Here is a 24,764-nt window from a genome sequence, read left to right as displayed (position 1 = left end):
TTTACGAGGTGATCCTAATTCATAAATACCGGATTTTTACGAGGTGATCCTAATTCATAAATACAGAATTTTTACGAGGTGATCCTAATTCATAAATACCTATTCATAAATACCGGATTTTTACGAGGTGATCGCAATTCATAAATACAGTATTTACGAGGTAAATGCTATTCATAAATACAATATTTACGAGGTGATCGTAATTCATCAATACCGAATTTACAGTGTGATCCTAATTCATAAACACAGCATTTACAGGGTGATCGGTATCCATAAATACAGTATTTAAGATATGATCCTAATTCATGAATTAAGTATTTAAGAGGCGATCTTTATATGTAAACAGCATGGCTATCACCCACCTCTTAATTTATGAAAGCCACTAATTAGAAACAGGTTTGTTTAGCTAACGTCATATCGAGTCGGTTATCCAGTCTACCAGTAATCATTACACTAAAATACTAGCGTTGAAAACGAGTGGGCAAATTTCTTCAAATAGAAACTGATTGGGATATCAAGCGAAGTATTTCTCTAAAGTACTAGAGATCACAGCGAACGTTCTTTATTCCACTTGGTTGATATATATCGACACTACACCAGTCTCAAGAGATAGAACAGACATGTTAGAATTGTCCTTCACAATATACTAGTTGTTCGTGGCTTTACAGAATAGTCGTACAGTTCAGGAACATGCCGCTAAATGACGTCTAGTTTCTAAACTGGGTTATTAAAATAAGCAAGAGCGTTCCTTGGATCAGGCACCGTGTATGTCGTCAACTTGGCCATATTGGAATAGTGACGTCATATCAAAATTCAACCAATGCGCTGTTTTAAAAGAGGAACAAGAAAGTCAAGTTTTATGTCTATAGTACTTGAATTATCGTCGTCACCAAGAAGAGGAACAACAATAAAAACCAAAACAACACGATGGGTAGTGCTTGGGATCCAGTTCCTCGTCGATAGGGGGGTTGGATAGCTGAATAGTTAGCACGTGCGCGCTGTATCATAAGGTCTGTCATTGAGTCAACTGGCGTGGTTTCCATTCACCGGTTGTACGTGACAAGGAGTAGGGTCGCCTGTCCAACCTCTTGTGTTTTCTCCCGGTCCTCCGGCTTCCTCACACTGCTAAAGACCCCTACTCGTAAGCGAATTATTGAAATAAAATTGAGCCATGTGTTAGTCCCATAATGACCTAGTTTGTGTCGAGTGGACGTTAAACCCCATCTCTCTCTCTTACTCGTCGACCACCTTCCTCTCGTCTACCGGAAACTGCAGACAGAACAGTGAAATACGTCATCAAAATCCGAGCACACATTTTATACAATATTATCTGGCACAGCTATAAATAACTCCACTCGGCAAACCTCAACAGATTCCAGTACACTACATCTAATCTCGGCTGTATAACAAAGTCCGCCATTAGAACTAAATTCAAGTTCCCGGATTACAATGGCGTTGTCCATGACGACCAATGACGTCATTGATGACGACGTATTTGAAGAATGTTTTATCTTACAAAATTTTCAAAGTTTGAAGCTGTTTTTCTTTCAAGTTTATCCGATTTTCTTTAGACAAGGACAAATTTGCACTGAAAATTGTACACACTCTTCCAACGACGCAATTGAGGATCCCAATACTAACTTACCTAAATACTGTGGTTCATATATGTACAACATATCCTAGCGCTTTCACTTTTTATAACAACAATAAATTTATATATGTTCTGTACGTTTTAGTCTGGACTTCCGCGATAAATAAAAAAAATTCGCAAAAGGGTATTCCAAGGACGTTGCTAGTGTAAGAGCATGTTGCCGTGGTCGAAGCATTTTTGTTTTCAAAGATGAAGACTTTGCAATAACTCTTTATGGCATGACTTTTATGGCATGACTCTACTTTTAGTACATGGCCAACGCCACTTGGCATGCTTTGGTGGTCTGACTGATTGATATCATACCCCTTTCTCGCATCCCTGTGCTTTCCGATAAGCACGGCACGAGAATATACATTGAAGCTAAGTCTACCTTACTTACGTGTACAACTCGTGAACCACAGGAACAACTTTACGAAGCCAGACTAACTGTTGTATAAAACTGGGACATTAATGTGCAATTCGATAACATACTTATGTCAATACTTCTTTTTATCTGACGCTATACAACTATAATGAAATGTGTAAACGAATGAAAATTGGTCAGTTTTTCAGAACATCTGTATTGTCTACAAGCAGATCAAATTGTTGTACAGATTACCTACATAAGACATATGTAACTACAACTATTTCTTTAATGATTTAAATATTATTTAATAACAGGTACCGTGAATATACGTGACTTAATTACATTTAGACCAAGATTCTTTATATCATCAAACAAAACAACACCTGACAGAGGAGGCGTAATGGGGTTTAACGTCTCATCAATAAAATTTGTTTTATCACGAATGCAATGTATGATAAGAGTAAGGGAGGTAAGGGGGGGGGGGAGGCGTACAGTGGCATTTCTGCATATTCTTCATAGACTTATAGTTGTCCACTCATGACCAGGGAGTCGTCAAAAGGGGATAATCGTTGTTTTGGGTTGTTTTTTTTTTAATTTTTCTATGATGATTTTATTGAATTGTATTCGTTTCTTGCAGTTTCTAAAATATATACTCGTCACCACAACATGTCGTGCTAAACTAGAAATTTAAATTAATAACAAAAATTCTTATTTTAATTTTACTCTCGTATATTCAATGGGAGACGCGGTGGCTAAGTGGGTAAGGCGCTGGTTCGCTAGCTTGGAGGTCTGGTGTTCGATCCCTGCATTGGCCGAGAAAGTTCACCGGGATTTTCCGAAGTGATTTACCCTTGTCAGTGGCGCAGGACGGAGGACCTGACAAGGACAGCTGTCTAGTCGTTTGGATGGGACGAAAAACCGAGATCCCGTATATACATTGGCATGCACGTTAATTATCCCTTGGAATTTGATACAAGAATAAGGGATTTCCATTATTCTCTGTTCGGCATCCCGGGTTGAGCGGCCCAAAATGTCAAACTGTAGCCCTGTAGCTCCGCGTACCCAGTTAGCTGAGTGGGGTTCCAAGTTCTTGGAAGTGGTTTTCCCGGAAACTTCAGACAGGACAGTGAAATACGTCATCAAAATCCGAGCACACATCTTATAAAATATTATCTGGCAGAGCTATAAATAACTCAAGATGGAGACGTTTTTGACCTGAACTATTTCGAACAGGAGCGTAACTCTTTAAATGTTTTGCGTAATGGAATCACCATCTTTCTGGAGAAACTTCAAGCATTATTCACACATCGCTCCTATAGTCCACTGGCAGTAAGAATCGTGTATTCACATTCATGTCTGGTACTTCGTGCAGCAGACTGAACGCGACGACCATGATGGTATGTAACAACAAACGACCCATACAATTCAACACCTGATAGTTTTCCTTATTGTTTATAACAGATGGATCTTTCCCATCAAATAGATTCTGGAATATATTTAAGACAAATAAAACAAGATTGAAACGATATTATTTAATGTCATTTTATACGAGCTAACGTGAATATACGTGACTTAACTACCTTTAGACCGGGGATCTGTTCATTATTAAATTACCAAGCATCTGGCAGAGAAGGCGTACCAATAGTATATAAGAGATACCGCTGGTCGTTTAAACATTACATAACTAATTCATCAACATGAAGATAGCAGTTGTATGTTTCTTGGTTGTACTAGCTGTGGCCTATGCCCAGCAGGAAGGCGGTCGACGAGAGGAAGGCGGTCGACGAGAGGAAGGCTCAGAAGGCGGTAGACGAGAGGAAGGAGGTCGACGAGAAGAAGGTGGTAGACGAGAAGAAGGCGGTAGACGAGAGGAAGGTGGTCGACGAGAAGAAGGCGGTAGACGAGAGGAAGGTGGTAGACGAGAAGAAGGAGGTAGACGAGAGGAAGGTGGCAGACGAGAAGAAGGTGGTAGACGAGAGGAAGGAGGTCGACGAGAGGAAGGTCAACGAGAGGAAGGTGGTCGACGAGAGGAAGGTCAACGAGAGGAAGGAGGTAGACGAGAGGAAGGTCAACGAGAGGAAGGAGGTAGACGAGAGGAAGGAGGTCGACGAGAGGAAGGTCAACGAGAAGAAGGTGGTAGACGAGAGGAAGGAGGTAGACGAGAGGAAGGAGGTAGACGAGAGGAAGGTCAACGAGAGGAAGGAGGTAGACGAGAGGAAGGAGGTAGACGAGAGGAAGGTCAACGAGAGGAAGGAGGTAGACGAGAGGAAGGTGGTAGACGAGAGGAAGGTGGTCGACGTCAATAAATGTAAATGTCTACATACACCCCCAAAAGAACATTTTATAATGCTATTAAATAAATTGATCTGAATTTTATGATATTTGTAGTTAGTTATAATCGACAGATATGAATGCTAAGGCCGGTTAGTGGGGAAACATTATTTGTTTGTCTGCGCTAAGTAGAAAAGAGGGATTTGACGGTTTGTTTTCATTTGTGTTTCGCTTTTGGCCAGATGGACGGATTGCTTAATACAGATCTACATCCCGAGTGGATGGTCACATTTGCTCTTTGTGAACGTCAGAAATACATGCAACAAACCACGCCAGTTGACTCAATGGCAGGCTTTATGATACAGCACGCACGTGCTAACCATTCGGCCATCCAACTTTGTAGAATCTAGTGTCGAACTTCATTAAGCCCCTGTCACACCAAACTAGTTCTCACTACGCTCTGGAAAAGGCCCTAGAAAACGGGTTGTTGTCGAGGTACAATCTGTAAATAATATCTATAATACGATCCAAGTGCGTTCATAAACAGTCCTCAATATCATCTAGATGGGTGTATTTGTCCAGTTTGTGTAGCATCATCTAGATGGGTGTATTTGTCCAGTTTGTGTAGTATCATCTAGATAGATGTATTTGTCCAGTGTGTGTTATATGCATACATTAACTAAATAAATAAATAAATACATTTTATAGTATACATATTTATAAACAGTTTGATAAACATGACATTTCACAGTCCAATAAAATTCATAACAGTGTTGAGGTATTCAATTGGAGGTCTTGGTACCAGTTATTAATAAATTCTTCTCTTTTACGACTCTCTCATCAAGGCGGCGTTACTTTCTTCTTTTGGGAGCAAGTCTGCCCCCGGATTATGTCAGCATAATTATATTTTCCACCATGTATGCATCACCATGGATGTATATTCTTCTTCATGTCGGCATAATTATATTTTCCACCATGTATGCATCACCATGTATGCATATATTCTTCATCATGTCAGCATATATTTCGTATGCTCTGCTTTGTCGAGGTATGGTAAATGGATAATTTCACCATTCTCAAGCTCACTGCGGCTTGTGGCTTTTAGTCGTCATCATCTTCTTCAATACTTTATACTCAGTATCGTCACCTTCTGTATATTTATTGGCCGCTATTATTCTTGTCGTTAGTCTTTTCCTTTTATTTAATTTTTGAATAAGATACAACAGATGAAAGGTCATATTTCTTAATACTAGAAAATGGTTGAGCTAATTGAGTTACTACATAATGTTTAAGCCTTGAAGACAAACCGCTTATTTCGCCAGTTAAATTATTAAACATAACACTAATCATTACCCGTGGCCAAAATTTGGATCAGAAAATAACTTACCTTTTAATAAAATTCTTTTATCTTCTAGTGGTTAGGACGTCGAAAACGTTGGTCTGGTCTACGGCGCCACTTAAGAGTATGTCTCCAAATCAATCTGGATATATCATAACCACAGGTTCGTCGGACACGGTACCACTTAAGAGTATGTGATAGAATATATAACTCTTATTTATTAAAAAGATATTTTAATACTGGATAACATATTTACAGGTACATATGAACATCATTTGGTTGGGTAAAGTTACGTCTAGCTATAGCTGCTTCTCCTCGGCCTCACAGGACCCCTCTCTCCGGGGTCGAGGGCAGACCCTCTCCCGAGGTCCGGGAGACCTCTCAGCCTCTACGGGTCTCTCTCTGCCCTCTTCTGTACTTCCCTAGCTTGTAAACTAGGCTTTTTATATCGGTCAAGGCACGCCATAGTTAATACCATTAGTAATCAGAACAATGAAAGGTAATTATTAAGATTCACACATCTTATCTCTAGACAATATGTGTTAATGCTTGTTACCTAAACCTTATATCATAATATACTTGTCTAAGACAAGCCGGCTATACATTGTTTGAGTAATCCATTATATCTTACATAATACTATGAAATAACCCTCACACACCTGATGCAGATTACATTTTACAATTAATCTGTCACATGTCCAAAATGAGTTACAAATGAAAAATATAATTTAAAATATGAATTCAAAATACAATAATAAAATTTAGATCCCAAATGATATTGTATTACATTGGTGAACACTTCCCACTATCAGTAGATTGGGCAAATTAGTGAAATCAGTTTACTAATAAATATACATTTTGAGCTTTTTTGATGTAATAATTAATTTGAAATAAAAACAAATAAACTACTGATATTTAATCACAGCTTATCAGTTGATATATATATATATATATAGCTCCTCTGAATCGCAAATGGTCATTCCAAATTGGCGAACGCTCTGGTTAACATTAAATACATTCCTAATACTACGGTTTTATGCCATAGAAGATCCCCGAATCAACCAGTTTGCCGACAATTTTACAGAGCAGTGGATCGTAACAGAGAAATCTGGAACCATTTCGCCACTGTGGGGCCAAAAACAACTAATCATTTGGCAGGTTGGCACTGTAAACTGAAGAAGTTTGGTCCGGGCCATCCAAATATATACAAGTTTCTAGACTTGAATAAGACCGAACAGGAAGGTGTAGAACTAACCAGCAGACAAATATAATCCGGGGGCAGACTTGCACCCAAATGAAGAAAGTACCCCCGCCTTGATGAGAGAATCGTAAAAGAGAAGAATTTATTAATAACTGGTACCAAGACCTCCCATTGAATACCTCAACACTGTTATGAATTTTATTGGACTGTGAAATGTCATGTTTATCAAACTGTTTATAAATATGTATACTATAAAATGTATTTATTTATTTATTTAGTTAATATATGCATATAACACACACTGGACAAATACATCTATCTAGATGATACTACAGACCCTGGACAAATACATCCATCTGGAATATATAACAGACCCTGGACAAATACACCCATCTAGATGATATATCACACTGACTGTGTGGACGAGGTACGAGATAGACGTATTGAGGACTGTTTATGAACGCACTTGGATCGTATTATAGATATTATTTACAGATTGTACCTCGACAACAACCCGTTTTCTAGGGCCTTTTCCAGAGCGTAGTGAGAACTAGTTTGGTGTGATTTTCTAGGGCCTTTTCCAGAGCGTAGTGAGAACTAGTTTGGTGTGACAGGGGCTTAATGAAGTTCGACACTAGATTCTACAAAGTTGGATGGCCGAATGGTTAGCACGTGCGTGCTGTATCATAAAGCATGCCATTGAGTCAACTGGCGTGGTTTAGAATTCCCGGTTGTACGTGACAAAGTTTTCTCCGGGTCCTCCGGTTTCCTCCCACTGCTAAAGACCCCTACGCGCAAGTGAATTATTGAAATAAAAAAATAAACCGTATGTTAGTCCCGAAATGACCTAGTTTGTGTCGAGTGGACGTTAAATCCCATTTCTCTCTCTCTCTCTCGATCTACTAAGTTCCATCCATTACGTGTCAAGTACGAACGGATCGCTCTCACTTCTTCCTTTTGTAGGCTGGGTATATCTGGGTTAACAGGCCGAGACCTGCGCACCGGGATTTTAAATGAGTTCAGGCTACTTAGCAAGTCATTTAGAATATTGAAAGTTGATCGTTTTTGATTGCATATCTACAATAGTGTCTGCTTTGTTGCATGTATTTCTGACGTTCACAAAGAGCAAATGTGACCATCCACTCGGGATGTAGATCTGTATTAAGCAATCCGTCCATCTGGCCAAAAGCGAAACACAAATGAAAACAAACCGTCAAATCCCTCTTTTCTACTTAGCGCAGACAAACAAATAATGTTTCCCCACTAACCGGCCTTAGCATTCATATCTGTCGATTATAACTAACTACAAATATCATAAAATTCAGATCAATTTATTTAATAGCATTATAAAATGTTCTTTTGGGGGTGTATGTAGACATTTACATTTATTGACGTCGACCACCTTCCTCTCGTCTACCACCTTCCTCTCGTCTACCTCCTTCCTCTCGTTGACCTTCCTCTCGTCTACCTCCTTCCTCTCGTCTACCACCTTCTTCTCGTTGACCTTCCTCTCGTCTACCACCTTCCTCTCGTCGACCTCCTTCCTCTCGTCTACCTCCTTCCTCTCGTTGACCTTCCTCTCGTCGACCTCCTTCCTCTCGTTGACCTTCCTCTCGTCGACCTCCTTCCTCTCGTTGACCTTCCTCTCGTCGACCTCCTTCCTCTCGTCGACCTCCTTCTTCTCGTCTACCACCTTCCTCTCGTTGACCTTCCTCTCGTCGACCTCCTTCTTCTCGTCTACCACCTTCCTCTCGTTGACCTTCCTCTCGTCGACCTCCTTCTTCTCGTCTACCACCTTCCTCTCGTTGACCTTCCTCTCGTCGACCTCCTTCCTCTCGTTGACCTTCCTCTCGTCTACCTCCTTCCTCTCGTCTACCACCTTCTTCTCGTCTGCCACCTTCCTCTCGTCTACCTCCTTCTTCTCGTCTACCACCTTCCTCTCGTCTACCGCCTTCCTCTCGTCGACCGCCTTCCTGCTGGGCATAGGCCACAGCTAGTACAACCAAGAAACATACAACTGCTATCTTCATGTTGATGAATTAGTTATGTAATGTTTAAACGACCAGCGGTATCTCTTATATACTATTGGTACGCCTTCTCTGCCAGATGCTTGGTAATTTAATAATGAACAGATTCCCGATCTAAAGGTAGTTAAGTCACGTATATTCACGTCAACTCGTATAAAATGACATTATATAATATCCTTTCAATCTTGTTTTATTTGTCTTAAATATATTCCAGATTCTATTTGATGGGAAAGACCCATCTGTTATAAACAATAAGGAAAACTATCAGGTGTTGAATTGTATGGGTTGTTTGTTGTTACATATCATCATGGTCGTCGCGTTCAGTCTGCTGCACGAAGTACCAGACATGAATGTGAACACTCGATTCTTAGTTCCTGTGGACTATAGGAGCGATGTGTGAATAATGCTTGAAGTTTCTCCAGAAAGATGGTGATTCCAGTACGCAAAACATTTAAAGAGTTACGCTCCTGTTCGAAATAGTTCAGATCAAAAACCTCTCCATCTAGAGTTATTTATAGCTCTGCCAGATAATATTTTATAAGATGTGTGCTCGGATTTTGATGACGTATTTCACTGTCCTGTCTGCAGTTTCCGGGGAAATCACTCCCAAGAACTTGGAACCCTAACCCAGCTAAATGGGGCTACAGGCCTGCCATTTGACATTTTGGGCCGCTCACCCCGGGATCCCGAACAGAGAATAATAGAAATCCCTTACTCTTGTATCGAATTCCAACTGCAAAGGGTGAATTAACGTGCATGCCAATGTATATACGGGATCTCGGTTTTTCGTCCCATACGAACGACTAGGTAGCTGTCTTTGTCAGGCCCTTCGTCTTGCGCCACTGACAAGGATAAATCACGTCGGAAAATCCCGGTGAACTTTCTCCGCCAATGCAAGGATCAAACACCCGACCTCCAGGCTGGCGAGCCAGCGCCTTACCCACTTAGCCACCGCGGCTCCCATTTAATATACGAGAGTAAAACCAAAATAAGAATTTTTGTTATTAATTTAAATTTGTAGTTTAGTCCCGACATGTTGTGGTGACGAGTATAGATTCAGAAACTGCAAGACACGAATACAATTCAAAAAAATCAACAAAGAAGAATTTAAAAAAAGAACAAAAAAAACAACGATTATCCCCTTTTTGACGACTCCCTGGTCGAGAATGGACAACTATAAGTCTATGAAGAATATGCAGAAATGCCACTGTACGGGCAAGATCCTCCCTCCCTTACCCTTATCATACATTGCATTCGTGATCACACAAATTGTGTTGACGAGACGTTAAACCCCATTAAGCCTCCTCTGTCTGGTGTTGTTCTGTTTGATGATATAAAGAATCTTGGTCTAAATGTAGTTAAGTCACGTATATTCACGGTACCTGGTATTAAATAACATTATATTATATGTAAATATGAAATCATCGGTTACTATAGAAATACGTGTATATACATATGTCTTAGGTAGGTAATCTGTACAATAATTTGATCTGCTTGTAAACAGGACAGATGTTCATGCGTTTACACATTTTATTACAGTTGTATGGCGTCAAATAAGAAGAAGTGTTGACATACATTTGGTAAACTTTTAGTATGTTATACAGTACACTAAACCCTGCCAGAATAAGTTGAGAAACCTTTAGTAGCAATTGTTTGGGGGTTAACATTATAAACCTCAGTTCGGCATTTTTGTCCAAACGTGGCAAAAACGTATTAAAATTTTTGCCACAATTTTGCCACGTTGTAACGTGGTAAACTAAATGCCACGTTTGTCTGGAGTTCCAAAACGTAGTTTTTGAAATTGCCATGTTTTTGGAACGAGGTATTTTGTCCAGAACGAGGCTGGGTAAAAATGCCTCCTTTACTAAATGTAGTTTTCTTCAAGATAATTATAAGCGGTATTTGCTATCAACAAATAGAGCCACACAAATTGGATTATTTATTGGGTCATGATATGATTCATTATTATGATTTCTTGCACTGGAGGTCTATCGTGTATAATAAACGCTTTCCGAGCGAAACAAAACATAACAATGTCACGTGACAATATAACATATGGTGGATAAAGGCGTTCTTTGATTACATGTTTGTTTTGATTATTAAAATCCGCCTGTACCATTTACAAGGACAAAAACAATAGTTAAATAATACGGCAATCTGTATTTATGGAAAAAAGAGAATTAATTTTCCCAAATCCAAAAATAGATGACTGGAATATTTATTGAATGGAAAGTGATTTTTTTATGAGCAATGATCTTCGGATTTGTAGTTTTCTAGCTTGGGTGGATTTGTGATTTGAATCCATGTAACGAGGACAGTAAACAATTCGATTACGGTACACAATGTTAAACTTTTATAGAATATTAAGTTACATATAGGCTCTATTCATATTAGCTTCTGGTCACATATCTGTATTATGATACTGCTTGTGAACTATAGATATATCAGCCAATGGTATATGCTATTCAAAACTCGAAGTCAGTAATTTATACATTTTATTATAAAAATTTTATTATAAAATTGTAACAAATATGTTTTACATGGATGAATAGTAAAAAAAAATAAAATCTACAATTTAAAACAGTACAATAATGTTGGTATTGGACACCCTACAAATCCCTAAAAGTGTAACAATTGCTTGTTGAACAAGTTTCAATAATCAAGGGTTTTTTCCAATGCAGCAAATTCGAATGTGTCTAAATGGCAAAACCTACGGGACAAGTTTCTTCTGTTGTATTTGAGATATTTTTAAAAATACATTCAAAAAGAATACGTCTTTTACAAATTTTAATATAACCACAAATAAGTGATTATTTTAATACACACACTGTCATACACGATGCTAAGTTGGGGTATTAATGGTTTATATTTGAAAATCAAATTATACAAGAGAAAAATATTGAGGTATGTCTTAAAACAACGCCTTTCTCGGTTACTGCTTCGGAGAAGATCATTTAATAATATAGGTGATCGGCCCTGAACACCATTTTGCTATGTTATCGTTCTTGAATGAATGTGGTGGGGGTATACTTAATTAGGGAGAAAGAACGAAATGGGGTTTAACGTCCACTTGACACAAACTAGGTCATTTTGGGATTAACACATGGTTGAACTTTATTCCAATACTTTGCTTGCGCGTAGGAGTCTTTAGCAGTGGGGAGAAACCGGAAGACCCGACTCCTTGTCACGTGCAACCGGGGAATCGAAACCACGCCTGTTGACTCAATGACAGACCTTATTATACAGCGCAAACGCGCTAACCATACGGTCATCGAACCCCCCTACTTAATTATGGGATTGGATTAGAGGATTAGAGCTACCACCTTATACAGATTTAATGTGTGGTGTATTTATGGTCTTATAAAGCTCTATTCTTACATATAGTAATTAAGACATAAGGACGACTGAGTTCTCAATTTAGATCTTAATATATAGTAAAATCTCATTCGTATAATTGATGTCTGTTTATTTCTGAATACCCAAAATGGATTTATTTTGGCTTAATGTTATATTAAAATTAAGTTTAAAATTAATTTACAAAGTAACGCGTCTGCACATCTTATTTTATGAATAAATTGATATTGGACATTTTGAGGACTGCTGTCTTTACTTGGTGCAAGATTAAAGATCTTTCAGTTATTTCGATTTCTAATTCTTGTTCCCATTTACCAATAATAGCCAAAGGTTTTACATTGAATGAAAAGGACTGATCCGTGAGGAACTGATTTAGCCGTGATTATTTTAAATTATGCTTATGCCAAGACAAAGGCGGGGTGAGGGGCTAACTTTCGGGTAATCTAACTTTTCGGGCAGACGGGTAAAGTGAAAACAAAAATTATTATTTCATCTAGTTGGCAAAATAATGCCCGAAATCTAATAAAACACTAATTTTATTGTTCTTTTAATTGAATACCACGAATTTGTACTGAATTTACTATCGATTAAAGCAGTTTGTCTGGAGCCACCCTACTTTGTGCGACATTTTTCGGGCATTAATTATTATTATTGTGAATGCAGCTGCAACAGTCTGATTGGGTGGTTGGAATTCGGGTCGGCATAGAGTGGGATTTGGTTGCAACCCGAATGGAAACTTTGAAGTTGCTTAATTCACGGGCTAGAATAGCAGAAAAACACATTTTGCGGCGGTTACATTTTCAAAATTGTCTCGGGGAGCGCGAGTCCCCCATACCCCGCGACGATTGATTGGTTGTTTGGGATTTGGGATTTGTGTAAGTCACCTAAGGTAGGCTATATTGGACCACTTTGAAGTTGCTGTATTCAAGGGCTGGAATAGCAGGAAAACGCGTTTGCGGCAGTTAAATTTTCAAACATTCATCGAGCTCGAACGCATATACATCACGGGACCTTTTTATGTATAAATTTATCTGATATTTCTATGGTACAAGAATACCGGTGAAACGTGAAACACTCTTCATAAAGGGCTTCTGGTTATTGAAAAATTTAAAAATCACGTGATAATCCAAATGTATAAATAATGAATTTATTATGATGTTATACATACGTATACAATTTCACATACCGTCTTCTTTATATTCTATATTATTATTGGCCTACTTATTCAACAAGGACGTTACTCTAATATCTATTTTATTTTTACACATGTGACGGCGTTAATAAGGAGCATAAAAAGTCTGACTATTCTATTTTATTCGTGCAAACCAGTGAGGTGTTACAATAGTTATACAGAAATAGATGTTAATACAACCATCTTAACGCTTTAGGTTCCCACTATCACGATTCGTGCCAGGAAAACGCGTTTGCGACCGTCAAACTTTCCAAATTTCGCCAGTCGTTTGAATACCTTTACACCATAGTTAAAGCTGAACTCCGATTACAAAACTACAGAAATTTATTTAATTATTTCTGTAGTTTTGTAATCCGAGTTCAGCTTTAACGGGAACCGCGGTGACGTCAGTGGCGACGACGCTGGGGGCTCGGTGACGAGGGGGTCTCGGATTCCCTCCCACTCGTTCAAAAAGAGAGAGAGGGGGGGAGAGGGAGAGAGAGAGAGAGAGAGGGGGGGGATTATTTGACGTCCACTCGACAAAAACTAGCTTTTTTTTCAGGACTAATATTTTGTTCCATTTTATTTTATTAATTCACTTGCACGCAGGGGTCTTTAAACGGTGCGTGGAAACCAGAAAACACACGTGGTTGGATAGGCAATTAATGGGGAATGGAAACCACGCCACCATGACAGACCTTAAGATGCAACGCGAACGCTTTAAAAAAAAACAGCACCCACCCATACCTTTACACCATAGCTAACGGGAACCGCGGTGGCCCAGCGGAAACGACGCCGGCTTGATGACCATGATCTCTCAGCTTCACTCCCAGTATTGTTCGGGATTTTCCCCATGTCGATGGTGCTGGAAGGAAGCCCTGAAAAGCACAGTGACTAGTTCTGCGGGTAGAACGAACGACCGCGATCCCGTTTACATTTTGGCGTGCGCATAAAAGAACCCTTAACAATTGGAATTCGATATAAGTGTAGGCTGTAGCACAAACTGATTAAAACACAGATCCTATTTCGTTTCGTTATTATAGTTCAAAATTCCGTTTTACTTGTCTTTACTACACTAGGATCTGGAAGAGTTGTTTTTAACTCGTGTTCTGAATGGTGTCAGGGATAAGCCAATAAAACGGTCTGTTACGGCGAGCTTTAGGCGTGTTTTTCACGGAACTGTGGGTAATCCACTAACATCAATGCTGATTGGTTAATCAAATGTCTGACGTCATAGGGTCATAAGTAGGTCTTTTGACCCCTGACGTGACCTACATGTAGTGTAGGCCATCGAAAGTATTGAAAAAACGAAACGAAATACAGATCTGTATTTTAATCAGGTTGGGCTGTAGTGCATAATTTCATTCATAGCACACTGTACCGCGTATGCCTGTCATCAGTAGCCCAGTCGGTGCATAAAAGTAAGACGTTAAATCCCATTTCATTCTATTTGATTTCATTTTACCATAATTAACATTGGAATAGGATGTCCGGCTACGACTTGCATAGCTCGTATTACGCTTATAACGATTGGCGTGACGTTATCATATCTGAAAAAAAACCTGAAGTATTCCATTTAATGCGTACCGTCCACCAAAAAACAGTCGTCTTCTAATGTTTCTCTTTATCATGCGCGCCTACAGAAAAATAACAAAATAGTTCTGGAAGGGTAATTTTCAATATATCTATATAGGTTTCTTTTACTGGTGTCCTGTAAACTGATATGTTTATCTGCCCATCTACACAACCCCCGTTTAGACATTCAATGTGTGTTCTTTATTTACCGATATGTTTAGCTGTTCATTTACCCGTTTAGACTTTCATTGTGGGTGCTTTATTCAGACAAACTGTTTCCATAATTAACACTGGAATAGGATGCCCGGGTACGATTCGCGTATTACACTTGTAACGATAGGCGTGACGTTGTCATATCTAAAAAAAAAACCTAAAGTATTCCAGTTACAGTTAACCGTCCACCAAAAAACACTTGCCTTCTAATGTTTCTCTTTATTATGCCCGCCTACAGAAAAATAACAAAATAGTTCTGCATAGGTAATTTTCAATGCAATGCATCTATATATGTTTCTTTTACTGGTGTCCTATATAGTGATATTGTTATATCTTCAATCCCCTTTTAGACATTCATTGTGGGTGCTTTATTCAGACTAAAACTGTTTAGTGTTCTTTGTGATATTATTTTAAAAGGACATGACCAGATAATTTAGCTGTGTTAATCATACAAGAGTTAAATCTGCCTATTGCAGATCTTTCGTTAGGTCTGAGATGGTATCTAAATTATTAATTATACATTAATTAACTCATCCAGATCATACTCAACTCTCGATGTCATCGCTAGCCTGCGATATTTACTGGATTGGAATCCGATTTGCTGCTCAACTTTCATTCATGATTAAATTATGAAATGGATAATCGAGACTATGGGTTTCTTTTATCGTACCGACTTTAGTAATGGTGACCGAGGCGAGGCCGAAAATTCAATCGCTAAAATCTCGGTTCAGGGTTGATCAATTTGACTAAAATTTTCAGCACATACCCTTTACATTATCTAGTTTTTAACAATTATAGTGAGAACTGCCAGCTTTTTATCTAATCTCCCATAATGTATCTTTAAACTATACCCTAACACACAAAGAGTAGGCGACAATACTGCTGCCCCAGCAATACCCCTATCCCGCATGACACACCACATGTTGTATGGTCGATTCCATTATCCCACCCAGTTGTAGAAAAACAGGACGTTAAACCCCACTTCATTTCATTTATTTCTGTTGCAATTCATGATCAAGAGTAACATATCCTGATGTCACCAGACCCATAGGAGGGGCGCAGTTTCGCCCCCCCCCCCCCCCCTCCCCGGTGAAAAAATTGTCGACGTCGACCATAAAAACAATAAATATACATTGTCCGTCAATTTTACAGCCTCCCTGAAAACACTTCCCGCCCCCTTCGCTGCTCTGAGCTAGTTACGGTCCCGGATGTCACCAAATTATACATGTCTCTTTATTTATCTCTATATCTTTATATCATCAACATTACATAAACACATAAACAACACTATAATGTTTTTGTTGGGTTTTTTTTTAAAAAAAAAAGAAGCCATACATAACTTTGTGAAACTTTAGACTTTGTTTTCGTCGCATAGGAGAAGGATGTACTTTATACTAAAAATAACATAGATAACATTTATTATATAAAATCTGTTATCTGATCCGACATGGTGTTATTGTTCTAGATGATATTGCACAATTAGTGGATTTCTTGTATAGTGTGTTGACTAAATAAAGACATGAATCTTGTTGGTTGTTAATACTTAATCAACATGGATTACAGCGGATAATTGATGTAACAAATATTGGTCTAAACGCCTGTATATAATGGTAAATAAGCTCCAATATAGATATGATAATTGACATATCCAAATACAGGTACATACAATTTGTCATTAGGAATGTGACCTGAAGTTGATCTCCCAATGACGGTTTGTAGAACGCCCCCCCCCCCTTCCCTTAACAAATAACAAATTTTAGGTCCAATACATTATTATGATATTATGAATAGGTTTACATAGGTTTATTAAATGAACAGGTTGATTTAATGAAGGTGTTTATTATGAAGGCGTATTATAATAAGAAGGAAAATGGGTAAAAACATAAAAATAACAAGTTCTTGTATATAAGAATTCCACTTTAAAACAAAACAAAATGTTAAAATTCGCACAGGAGGAGAGGGAGGGTGGGTCATTTTCTCCATTTGTCATAATAAAAACTTGTTGAAACAGGAATTCCAGCTGAGTGACATTTGGTGTCATCAGTGTGGATAGAAAAAAAAAACCTTGGGAAAAGAAATCTGCTTACTTTATGTGGCAAAGTTCTCGCAATAAAATACACATAATTGGACCCGTGGGTTATTTACATATTAAAGTTGTTAAAGATTTCAATCATTTAAACAGTTCACCACTTCAGCGTTTAAAATCATATAATGTTTGCAGTCCATTAAAGTTTTCCTTGCAATTGTGGATGACTCTTCCCAGATAAAAGTTACCTGAAATGGGAAAGAAGAGCCAGCAACAACACAAAACAGAACAATTTGAACAATTTCACTACAAATTATATACATTTATATGCTCTGTCAATATTAATAAATGGTTGTATAAGTCCCTGTTCGTTTGTCTTTATTTTCCCTTTAGCTCCTTCCTGTGTTACTAGATATGTAGTTTCCCACATTAATGTTAATTTTATTCTGATATTAAAGCGTCCAAGTGGCTTAGCCACCAATATGGTCTACACAACCAGTTATCTTTCCATGACTTGTCATATATTGCTGAGCTCTGTTTTGCGAAACTGACTTAACAGCTAATTCCGATACTGCTCTGAATTTTTGAGATCGCTTCATTAATTTTAAATGCCGACATGGGATGGTATCCATGTAAAATCTACGGTTTTATTTTATTTCGGAGGGAATCAATATTTGCTGAAATATTCTGAACAATTTCTACTGGTCTGTCAAGATGCTATTTTGTCATGTATTAGTGACTCAATGAGGGCACTTTGGATGTTGGGTGATAAAAGTCAGTTAAGATTTGTTTAAGTTTAACATTATCCTACTTTTAGACATCAAACTAGTGTAGCAGAATCTGTGTATTAGAATTCTTCTTAAGCGCGGAAAAAGCAAATTATTATAAGGGGTGGAGATTTAGTAGGCAAATTATTCTTAGGGACGTAGAAGCCAAATTATTATTGCTGGAGGAAAGACAAAATTACTTTTACGGGCGGATATGGCAAATTAATCTAAATAGCGGAAGAAGGTACATTTTTATTAAGGACAGGGATGGAAAATTATTCTTATTTGTGGACAAATTCTTAATTCGGGCTGAGAAGGCAAATTACGGACGGGATAAGACAACTTATGCTTTTTGTCAGGAGAATTTACATTATTATGACAAGCGCGAGATGGCAATATATTCTTACTCAGGTGAGATCAAATTATTCTTACGGGCAGAAAAGGGCAATTAGGTATATGGGCGGAGAAGGAAAATTATTTTTACGGGCGTAGATGGCAAATTATTCTTACTCGAGGCGAGGGCAAATTATTCTTACGGGCGAGGGGCAGTCTATTCTAATTGCTTGTTGTTTTTGCTTTTATTACAAATTTGTGTATCACAAATTTAAAGATACAGAAGGGGAGATTAGATAAAGAGCTGGCAGTTCTCACTATAATATACTCTTAAAAAAAAAGTAGGGTTATATTGAAATGTAAATACCTATGCAGGTTGTGATATGATAAATAGTCATGGACACTTGACATGCTTTGAGAGTATGTTCACAGATGAAGAACTTATCGCTCCAACAGAACCACCGAGCTGCATGTGCGACACGCAATAGCGCCATACACGTGGGAGGGGTTCATTGCCAAATTTGACACTTCAAGGAAGGTTTGATGAAAACAGCCGCCTACTGGTTTATTCTATCCATGTTTGCTTTTCTATCGGTTCTTGCATAAGATTTACTGTTTAGCGTATCTTTGCTTTAGTGCGTTACGTTTATTTTGATTGGGAGACGTGTTCGTCGACGTCAACGTCAACGGACAACACTGCAAGAATTGGCCATGGCACTGCAAGAGGAGTGGGTCAGCTTGCCCCAAATCGTGATAGGACGGTTGATTAGGAGCATGCCACGACGAATTGCTGAATGTCTGAGGAAAGGTGGAGCAATTACTCATTATTAAGACAAAAATCAAAAACTTCCATTTTCACTTTTGACAGTGTATCTCTTTGCGAGTGAAATGGGGCCGTCAGATAAGCCGCCCATATGAACTGTTTATGTTCACGTGTAGGCAATTGGCCTGTTATTAACATACACTGGTTACCTCTAAAAAAACAGCAGTGCATTTCCGAAGTTTTGTATTGTTTTTGAATAATCGCTCCTTTTTCTGAAGAGTACAGTTAAACACTAGATACCGCAAAGGGAATTTGCCGAACATTTCAGTCAAATTGATCCACTATGAACCGAGATTTTAGCGACTGAATTTTCGACCAAGCCTTGATCACCATTACTAAAAGTCGGTAGGATAAAAAAACATAGTCTCGATTATCCATTTCATGATTAAATTATGAATGTAAGTCGAACAGCAAATCGGAAACTAATCCAATAAACATCGCAGGCTAGCGATGACACCGAGAGTTGATTAAGGTCTTTTCATGTTAATAAATGTTTAATTAATAATTTAGATGACATGTAAGGCCCAAAGAAAGACCTGCAATAGGCGGATTTAGCTAGATTTAATGTGTGTTTTCCAATGCCCAAATAAAATTTGATGGCTTTATTTTGTACGGAGTTTATGCTAGAGTATGATCGTGTTCCCCAAATAGCTGATCCATAAACAAAATGGGTTCAAATATGATATAGGACATCTCTCTACACGTTTTAAGCTTCGTATAGACTAATCCCAGGGCACGACTTGTAAATTTGGCGAGTTCATTTGTGGTCAGCAATATCTAAGTGCTGTTCTAACCATATTCCTAAATACCGATATGAGTCAGCATAGTCAATCGTTTGGTTTCCACATTTGAAAATATAGTGTGGTTTTGAAGAGGGGGTCTATAGTGTATGACTTTAGTCTTTTGGGGGTTTATTTCTAGATCCCACTTTTTACAGCAACTATCCAACACTTGTAACATGCGATTTAAAGACGTTTCATCGGGAGCTAATATAGCTATATCGTCTGCTTAAAGGAGTAGCGAAACATGCATATCTTCACACTTTAACCCAAAATTTAATTTTTCAAGGTCGTTACAAAGGCCATTAATATAAACCGCAAATAGTTTTGGCCAAATAAGATAACCCTGTTTGACCCCTGATTGTACATTAAACCAAGGAGTAGGTGTATCATTAATCTTTACCCCGCATTGGGCATTTTTATACAGCGATTGCAGTGCTTTATTGAAATGGGTCGAAACAGTTTAACAAGTAGGTGCTAAATAAATGATTACAACCACCAGTTGTATGGTTGTGTAGGCCTCTAAGACGTGCAGTAGAACGGATATATGCAAATCCATTATAACAAAAAAATCGAATATTTCCAAAAGGCTGGAAGATTGGGAAGGGGAGATAGAGGACATTAGCTTGTCCTGAGTGGGGAGGGGTTGTATATTTTGTAAATAGCCTGTTTATTGTATGAAAGGGCGTGTTTGGGAGAATGTCACGGTGTATATCTGAATATATCATCAAGATGATTGTATTTATCCAGTGTGAGTTATATCATCAAGATGATTGTATTTGTCCAGTATGAATTATATCATCTAGATGGATGTATGTGTCCAGTGTTTGTTATATCATCTAGATGGATGTATGTGTCCAGGGTCTGTTATATCATCTAGATAGATGTATTTGTCCAGTGTGTGTTATATCATCAAGATGATTGTATGTGTCCAGTGTGTGTTATATCATCAAGATGGATGTATGTGTCCAGTGTGTGTTATATCATCTAGATGATTGTATTTGTCCAGTGTATGTTATATCATCTAGATGATTGTATTTGTCCAGTGTATGTTATATCATCTAGATGATTGTATGTGTCCAGTGTTTGTTATATCATCTAGATGATTGTATTTGTCCAGTGTTTGTTATATCATCTAGATGGATGTATGTGTCCAGTGTGTGTTATATCATCTAGATGGATGTATTTGTCCAGTGTGTGTTATATCATCTAGATAGATGTATTTGTCCAGTGTGAGTTATATCATCAAGATGATTGTATTTGTCCATTGTGTGTTATATCATCTAGATGGATGTATTTGTCCAGTGTGAGTTATATCAACAAGATGATTGTATTTGTCCATTGTGTGTTATATCATCTAGATGGATGTATGTGTCCAGTGTGTGTTATATCATCTAGATAGATGTATTTGTCCAGTGTGAGTTATATCATCAAGATGATTGTATTTGTCCATTGTGTGTTATATCATCTAGATGGATGTATGTGTCCAGTGTTTGTTATATCATCTAGATGGATGTATGTGTCCAGTGTTTGTTATATCATCTAGATGATTGTATTTGTCCAGTGTATGTTATATCATCTAGATGGATGTATGTGTCCAGTGTGTGTTATATCATCTAGATGATTGTATGTGTCCAGTGTATGTTATATCATCTAGATGGATGTATGTGTCCAGTGTGTGTTATATCATCAAGATGATTGTATTTGTCCATTGTGTGTTATATCATCTAGATGGATGTATTTGTCGAGTGTGAGTTATATCATCTAGATGATTGTATTTGTCCAGTGTTTGTTATATCATCTAGATGGATGTATGTGTCCAGTGTGTGTTATATCATCTAGATGATTGTATTTGTCCAGTGTATGTTATATCATCTAGATGATTGTATTTGTCGAGTGTTTGTTATATCATCAAGATGGATGTATGTGTCCAGTGTGTGTTATATCATCTAGATGATTGTATGTGTCCAGTGTATGTTATATCATCTAGATGGATGTATGTGTCCAGTGTGTGTTATATCATCTAGATGATTGTATGTGTCCAGTGTATGTTATATCATCTAGATGGATGTATGTGTCCAGTGTGTGTTATATCATCAAGATGATTGTATTTGTCCAGTGTATAGCCATATAGGTGGGACATATAGGACCGATTAAATAAGTTTACCGCTCCCAGGTCTCTAAGGCACTATCGTGCCTTTTGACATACAGTACCCATGATGATACAAACTCTTAACGAATCAATTTCATTGAGTCCTGGGGTGGTGCACAAATTACCTCCCGGATCCCTAGATAAGAATTGTCGGGATTTAATAACAAGCAAACAGTCTTTCATATTGTTTAAAACAGGTGTATATTTCCCAACAATTAGAATTAACTTACACCTATATATGTACAACTAAAATCTGGAATACATTTGAGACAAATAAAACAAGATTAAAAGGATATTATATAATGTCATTTTATACGAGCTGACGTGAATATACGTGACTTAACTACCTTTAGATCGGGAATCTGTTCATTATTAAATTACCAAGCATTTGGCAGAGAAGGCGTACCAATAGTATATAAGAGATACCGCTGGTCGTTTAAACATTACATAACTAATTCATCAACATGAAGATAGCAGTTGTATGTTTCTTGGTTGTACTAGCTGTGGCCTATGCCCAGCAGGAAGGCGGTCGACGAGAGGAAGGAGGTCGACGAGAGGAAGAAGGTAGACGAGAGGAAGGCGGTCGACGAGAGGAAGGAGGTAGACGAGAGGAGGGTGGTAGACGAGAGGAAGGGGAAGGTCGAAGAGAAGAAGGTGGTAGACGAGAGGAAGGCGGTCGACGAGAGGAAGGCGGTCGACGAGAGGAAGGTCAACGAGAGGAAGGAGGTAGACGAGAGGAAGGTCAACGAGAAGAAGGAGGTAGACGAGAGGAAGGAGGTAGACGAGAAGAAGGTCAACGAGAAGAAGGAGGTAGACGAGAGGAAGGTCAACGAGAAGAAGGAGGTAGACGAGAGGAAGGAGGTAGACGAGAAGAAGGTCAACGAGAAGAAGGCGGTAGACGAGAAGAAGGTGGTCGACGAGAAGAAGGGGGTAGACGAGAAGAAGGAGGTCGACGAGAAGAAGGTGGCAGACGAGAGGAAGGAGGTCGACGAGAGGAAGGTGGTCAACGAGAAGAAGGTAGACGAGAAGAGGGAGGTCGACGAGAAGAAGGAGGTAGACGAGAGGAAGGTGGTCAACGAGAGGAAGGTCGACGAGAGGAAGGAGGTAGACGTCAATAAATATAAATATCTACATACATTCCAAGGGGAACAACGCAAATGATTGTTTTAAAATTTGAATTCATGTTATAATGCATTTACATAAATTTATCTGAGTTTGATGATATCTGTAGTTATTTATAATCGACAGATATGAATGTTAAGGCGGGTTAGTTGGGCACATTATTTGTTTGTCTGCACTAATTAGAAAAGTGGGGTTTGATGGTTGGATTTGTTTTGTTTTGCTTTTGACCAGATGGACGGATATCTTAATACGGATCTACATCCCGGGTGGAATTAATTTCTTTTGTTTTTTGGTTTATTAGTGTTCTGGCGGGGAATATGAATCCGTCACCTAGAGTGGATAATCACTAAGCGGGAGGTGGAAGATAATCCCACAACGTATCACCCAAACATACCGTTTCCAAACCTACCGTTTCACGGTCGATAAGAAATTTCTACAGGATAGGCTGCCTACTGTTAATATGGCTTTTAGTGTTAAAAATCCCACAACGTATCACCCAAATATACCGTTTCACGGTCGATATGACAGTTGTACAGGATAGACAGCCTACTGTTAATATGGCTCGTGGTGTTAAAATTCTGTTCTACCCTAGGGCAGATAGACATGAGATATTGTGTGGGTTTAGAATTATAGAACAGGTGTTTTAATTCCTAGTGGATAAGTAGAGTGTTCTACAATTTGACGAGTTCAATTTCGACTCCCACTGGGCGGGATCCAAATGGGTAAAGCTGTTCAGATATACTTAAGTAAAGGAATGTCGTCTGGCTTTGGAAATGGGCGCATAGGCTCGTAGAAATACAGCACTTAAAGGCTCAATACCACTCTTGTTGTAACTGAATAATATGTCCCAATCTTTGTTATGGTCAACAAATTGTACTATTTTAGATTATTTCAATTAATTGATGATACAAATTTCATCTTAACACACCTTATTTAAAAATTTTGAAAAATTCAACATAATGGTTTGAAACGTCTTACGTAAACCTTTTCAAATGAAACTTCGATTTAAAAATATTTTCGAACCCTCTGGACAAGTAAAATAGGATGTAATGGATAATTTACACAACAGGTAGGACACTTAAACATCTAGTACTTAGATAGAGGATATTATTGTCCCTTTAAATCAGTGTCGTGTTGCTCGGAAACATGGCGGCTGGAAGCCTTGACTTTCTGCTGTCAACCAGTGCCCGGCCTTAGTATAACTCAGCCCTCAAGCGACCGAAGCTATAAGTAGTAGAGCAGCTCAAACAGCGCCTGCTTGTCGCCCCCAGTCGTCCTTATATAGTTTACTTGTATCCAGTAGCAACAACATTGTAATGAAGTATGAAAATGGAGGCGATAAGATATCTTGTTCGTTCCTTGTCAACCCTGGGGAGCGAAGCCGAAACTTTCTATTTAGCGAGAGACATCCCCTATTAATCCAGCAATGTTAACATAGCAATGTCTTCAAATAGCTTAGGTGAAATGAAACAGACTCTCTTAATCCTCTGGACTCATTACTTTATTCGACATGTCATTTTTTTTTTTTTTTTTTTTTTTTGACTATTTTTAAATATTCGGTACATTTCATACATAAATTATAAAAATAAAAGGATTAATAATTCAATCGAGACA

The 24,764-nt window shown here is 38.3% G+C and overlaps 1 protein-coding gene and 1 long non-coding RNA gene across 2 annotated transcripts; one reads left to right on the top strand and one right to left on the bottom strand.

Annotated features, from left to right (window-relative positions):
- Positions 1 to 3,694: 3,694 nt before the first annotated feature.
- LOC126818180 (uncharacterized) lies at positions 3,695 to 23,248 on the top strand. Its single transcript, XM_056100148.1, has 2 exons — positions 3,695 to 4,286; positions 22,737 to 23,248. The coding sequence occupies exons 1-2, from the start codon at positions 3,695 to 3,697 to the stop codon at positions 23,144 to 23,146; spliced, it is 1,002 nt and encodes a 333-aa protein (XP_055956123.1). The 3' UTR covers positions 23,147 to 23,248.
- LOC126818182 (uncharacterized) lies at positions 8,124 to 8,834 on the bottom strand. The gene is made up of 2 exons (XR_008787920.1): positions 8,397 to 8,834; positions 8,124 to 8,345 (listed from the first exon to the last, which is right to left on the bottom strand). It is a non-coding gene; the product is annotated as an uncharacterized LOC126818182 (long non-coding RNA).
- Positions 23,249 to 24,764: the final 1,516 nt, after the last annotated feature.

The sequence above is a fragment of the Patella vulgata genome, chromosome 4 (assembly GCF_932274485.2).
Source record: "Patella vulgata chromosome 4, xgPatVulg1.2, whole genome shotgun sequence".
Taxonomy (NCBI): Eukaryota; Metazoa; Mollusca; class Gastropoda; family Patellidae; genus Patella; species Patella vulgata.
The sequence above is the reverse complement of the archived record's forward strand: the minus strand, read 5'-3'. Positions and strand labels throughout refer to the sequence as shown.

Bases quoted from the DNA above. Each gene is read 5' to 3' on its own strand.
- LOC126818180 (XM_056100148.1), top strand. From the start codon at position 3,695: ATGAAGATAGCAGTTGTATGTTTCTTGGTTGTACTAGCTGTGGCCTAT. The intron at 4,287-22,736 runs GTGGTCGACGTC...GACGAGAGGAAG, and splicing joins AGGTGGTAGACGAGAGGAAG to GTCAACGAGAGGAAGGAGGT.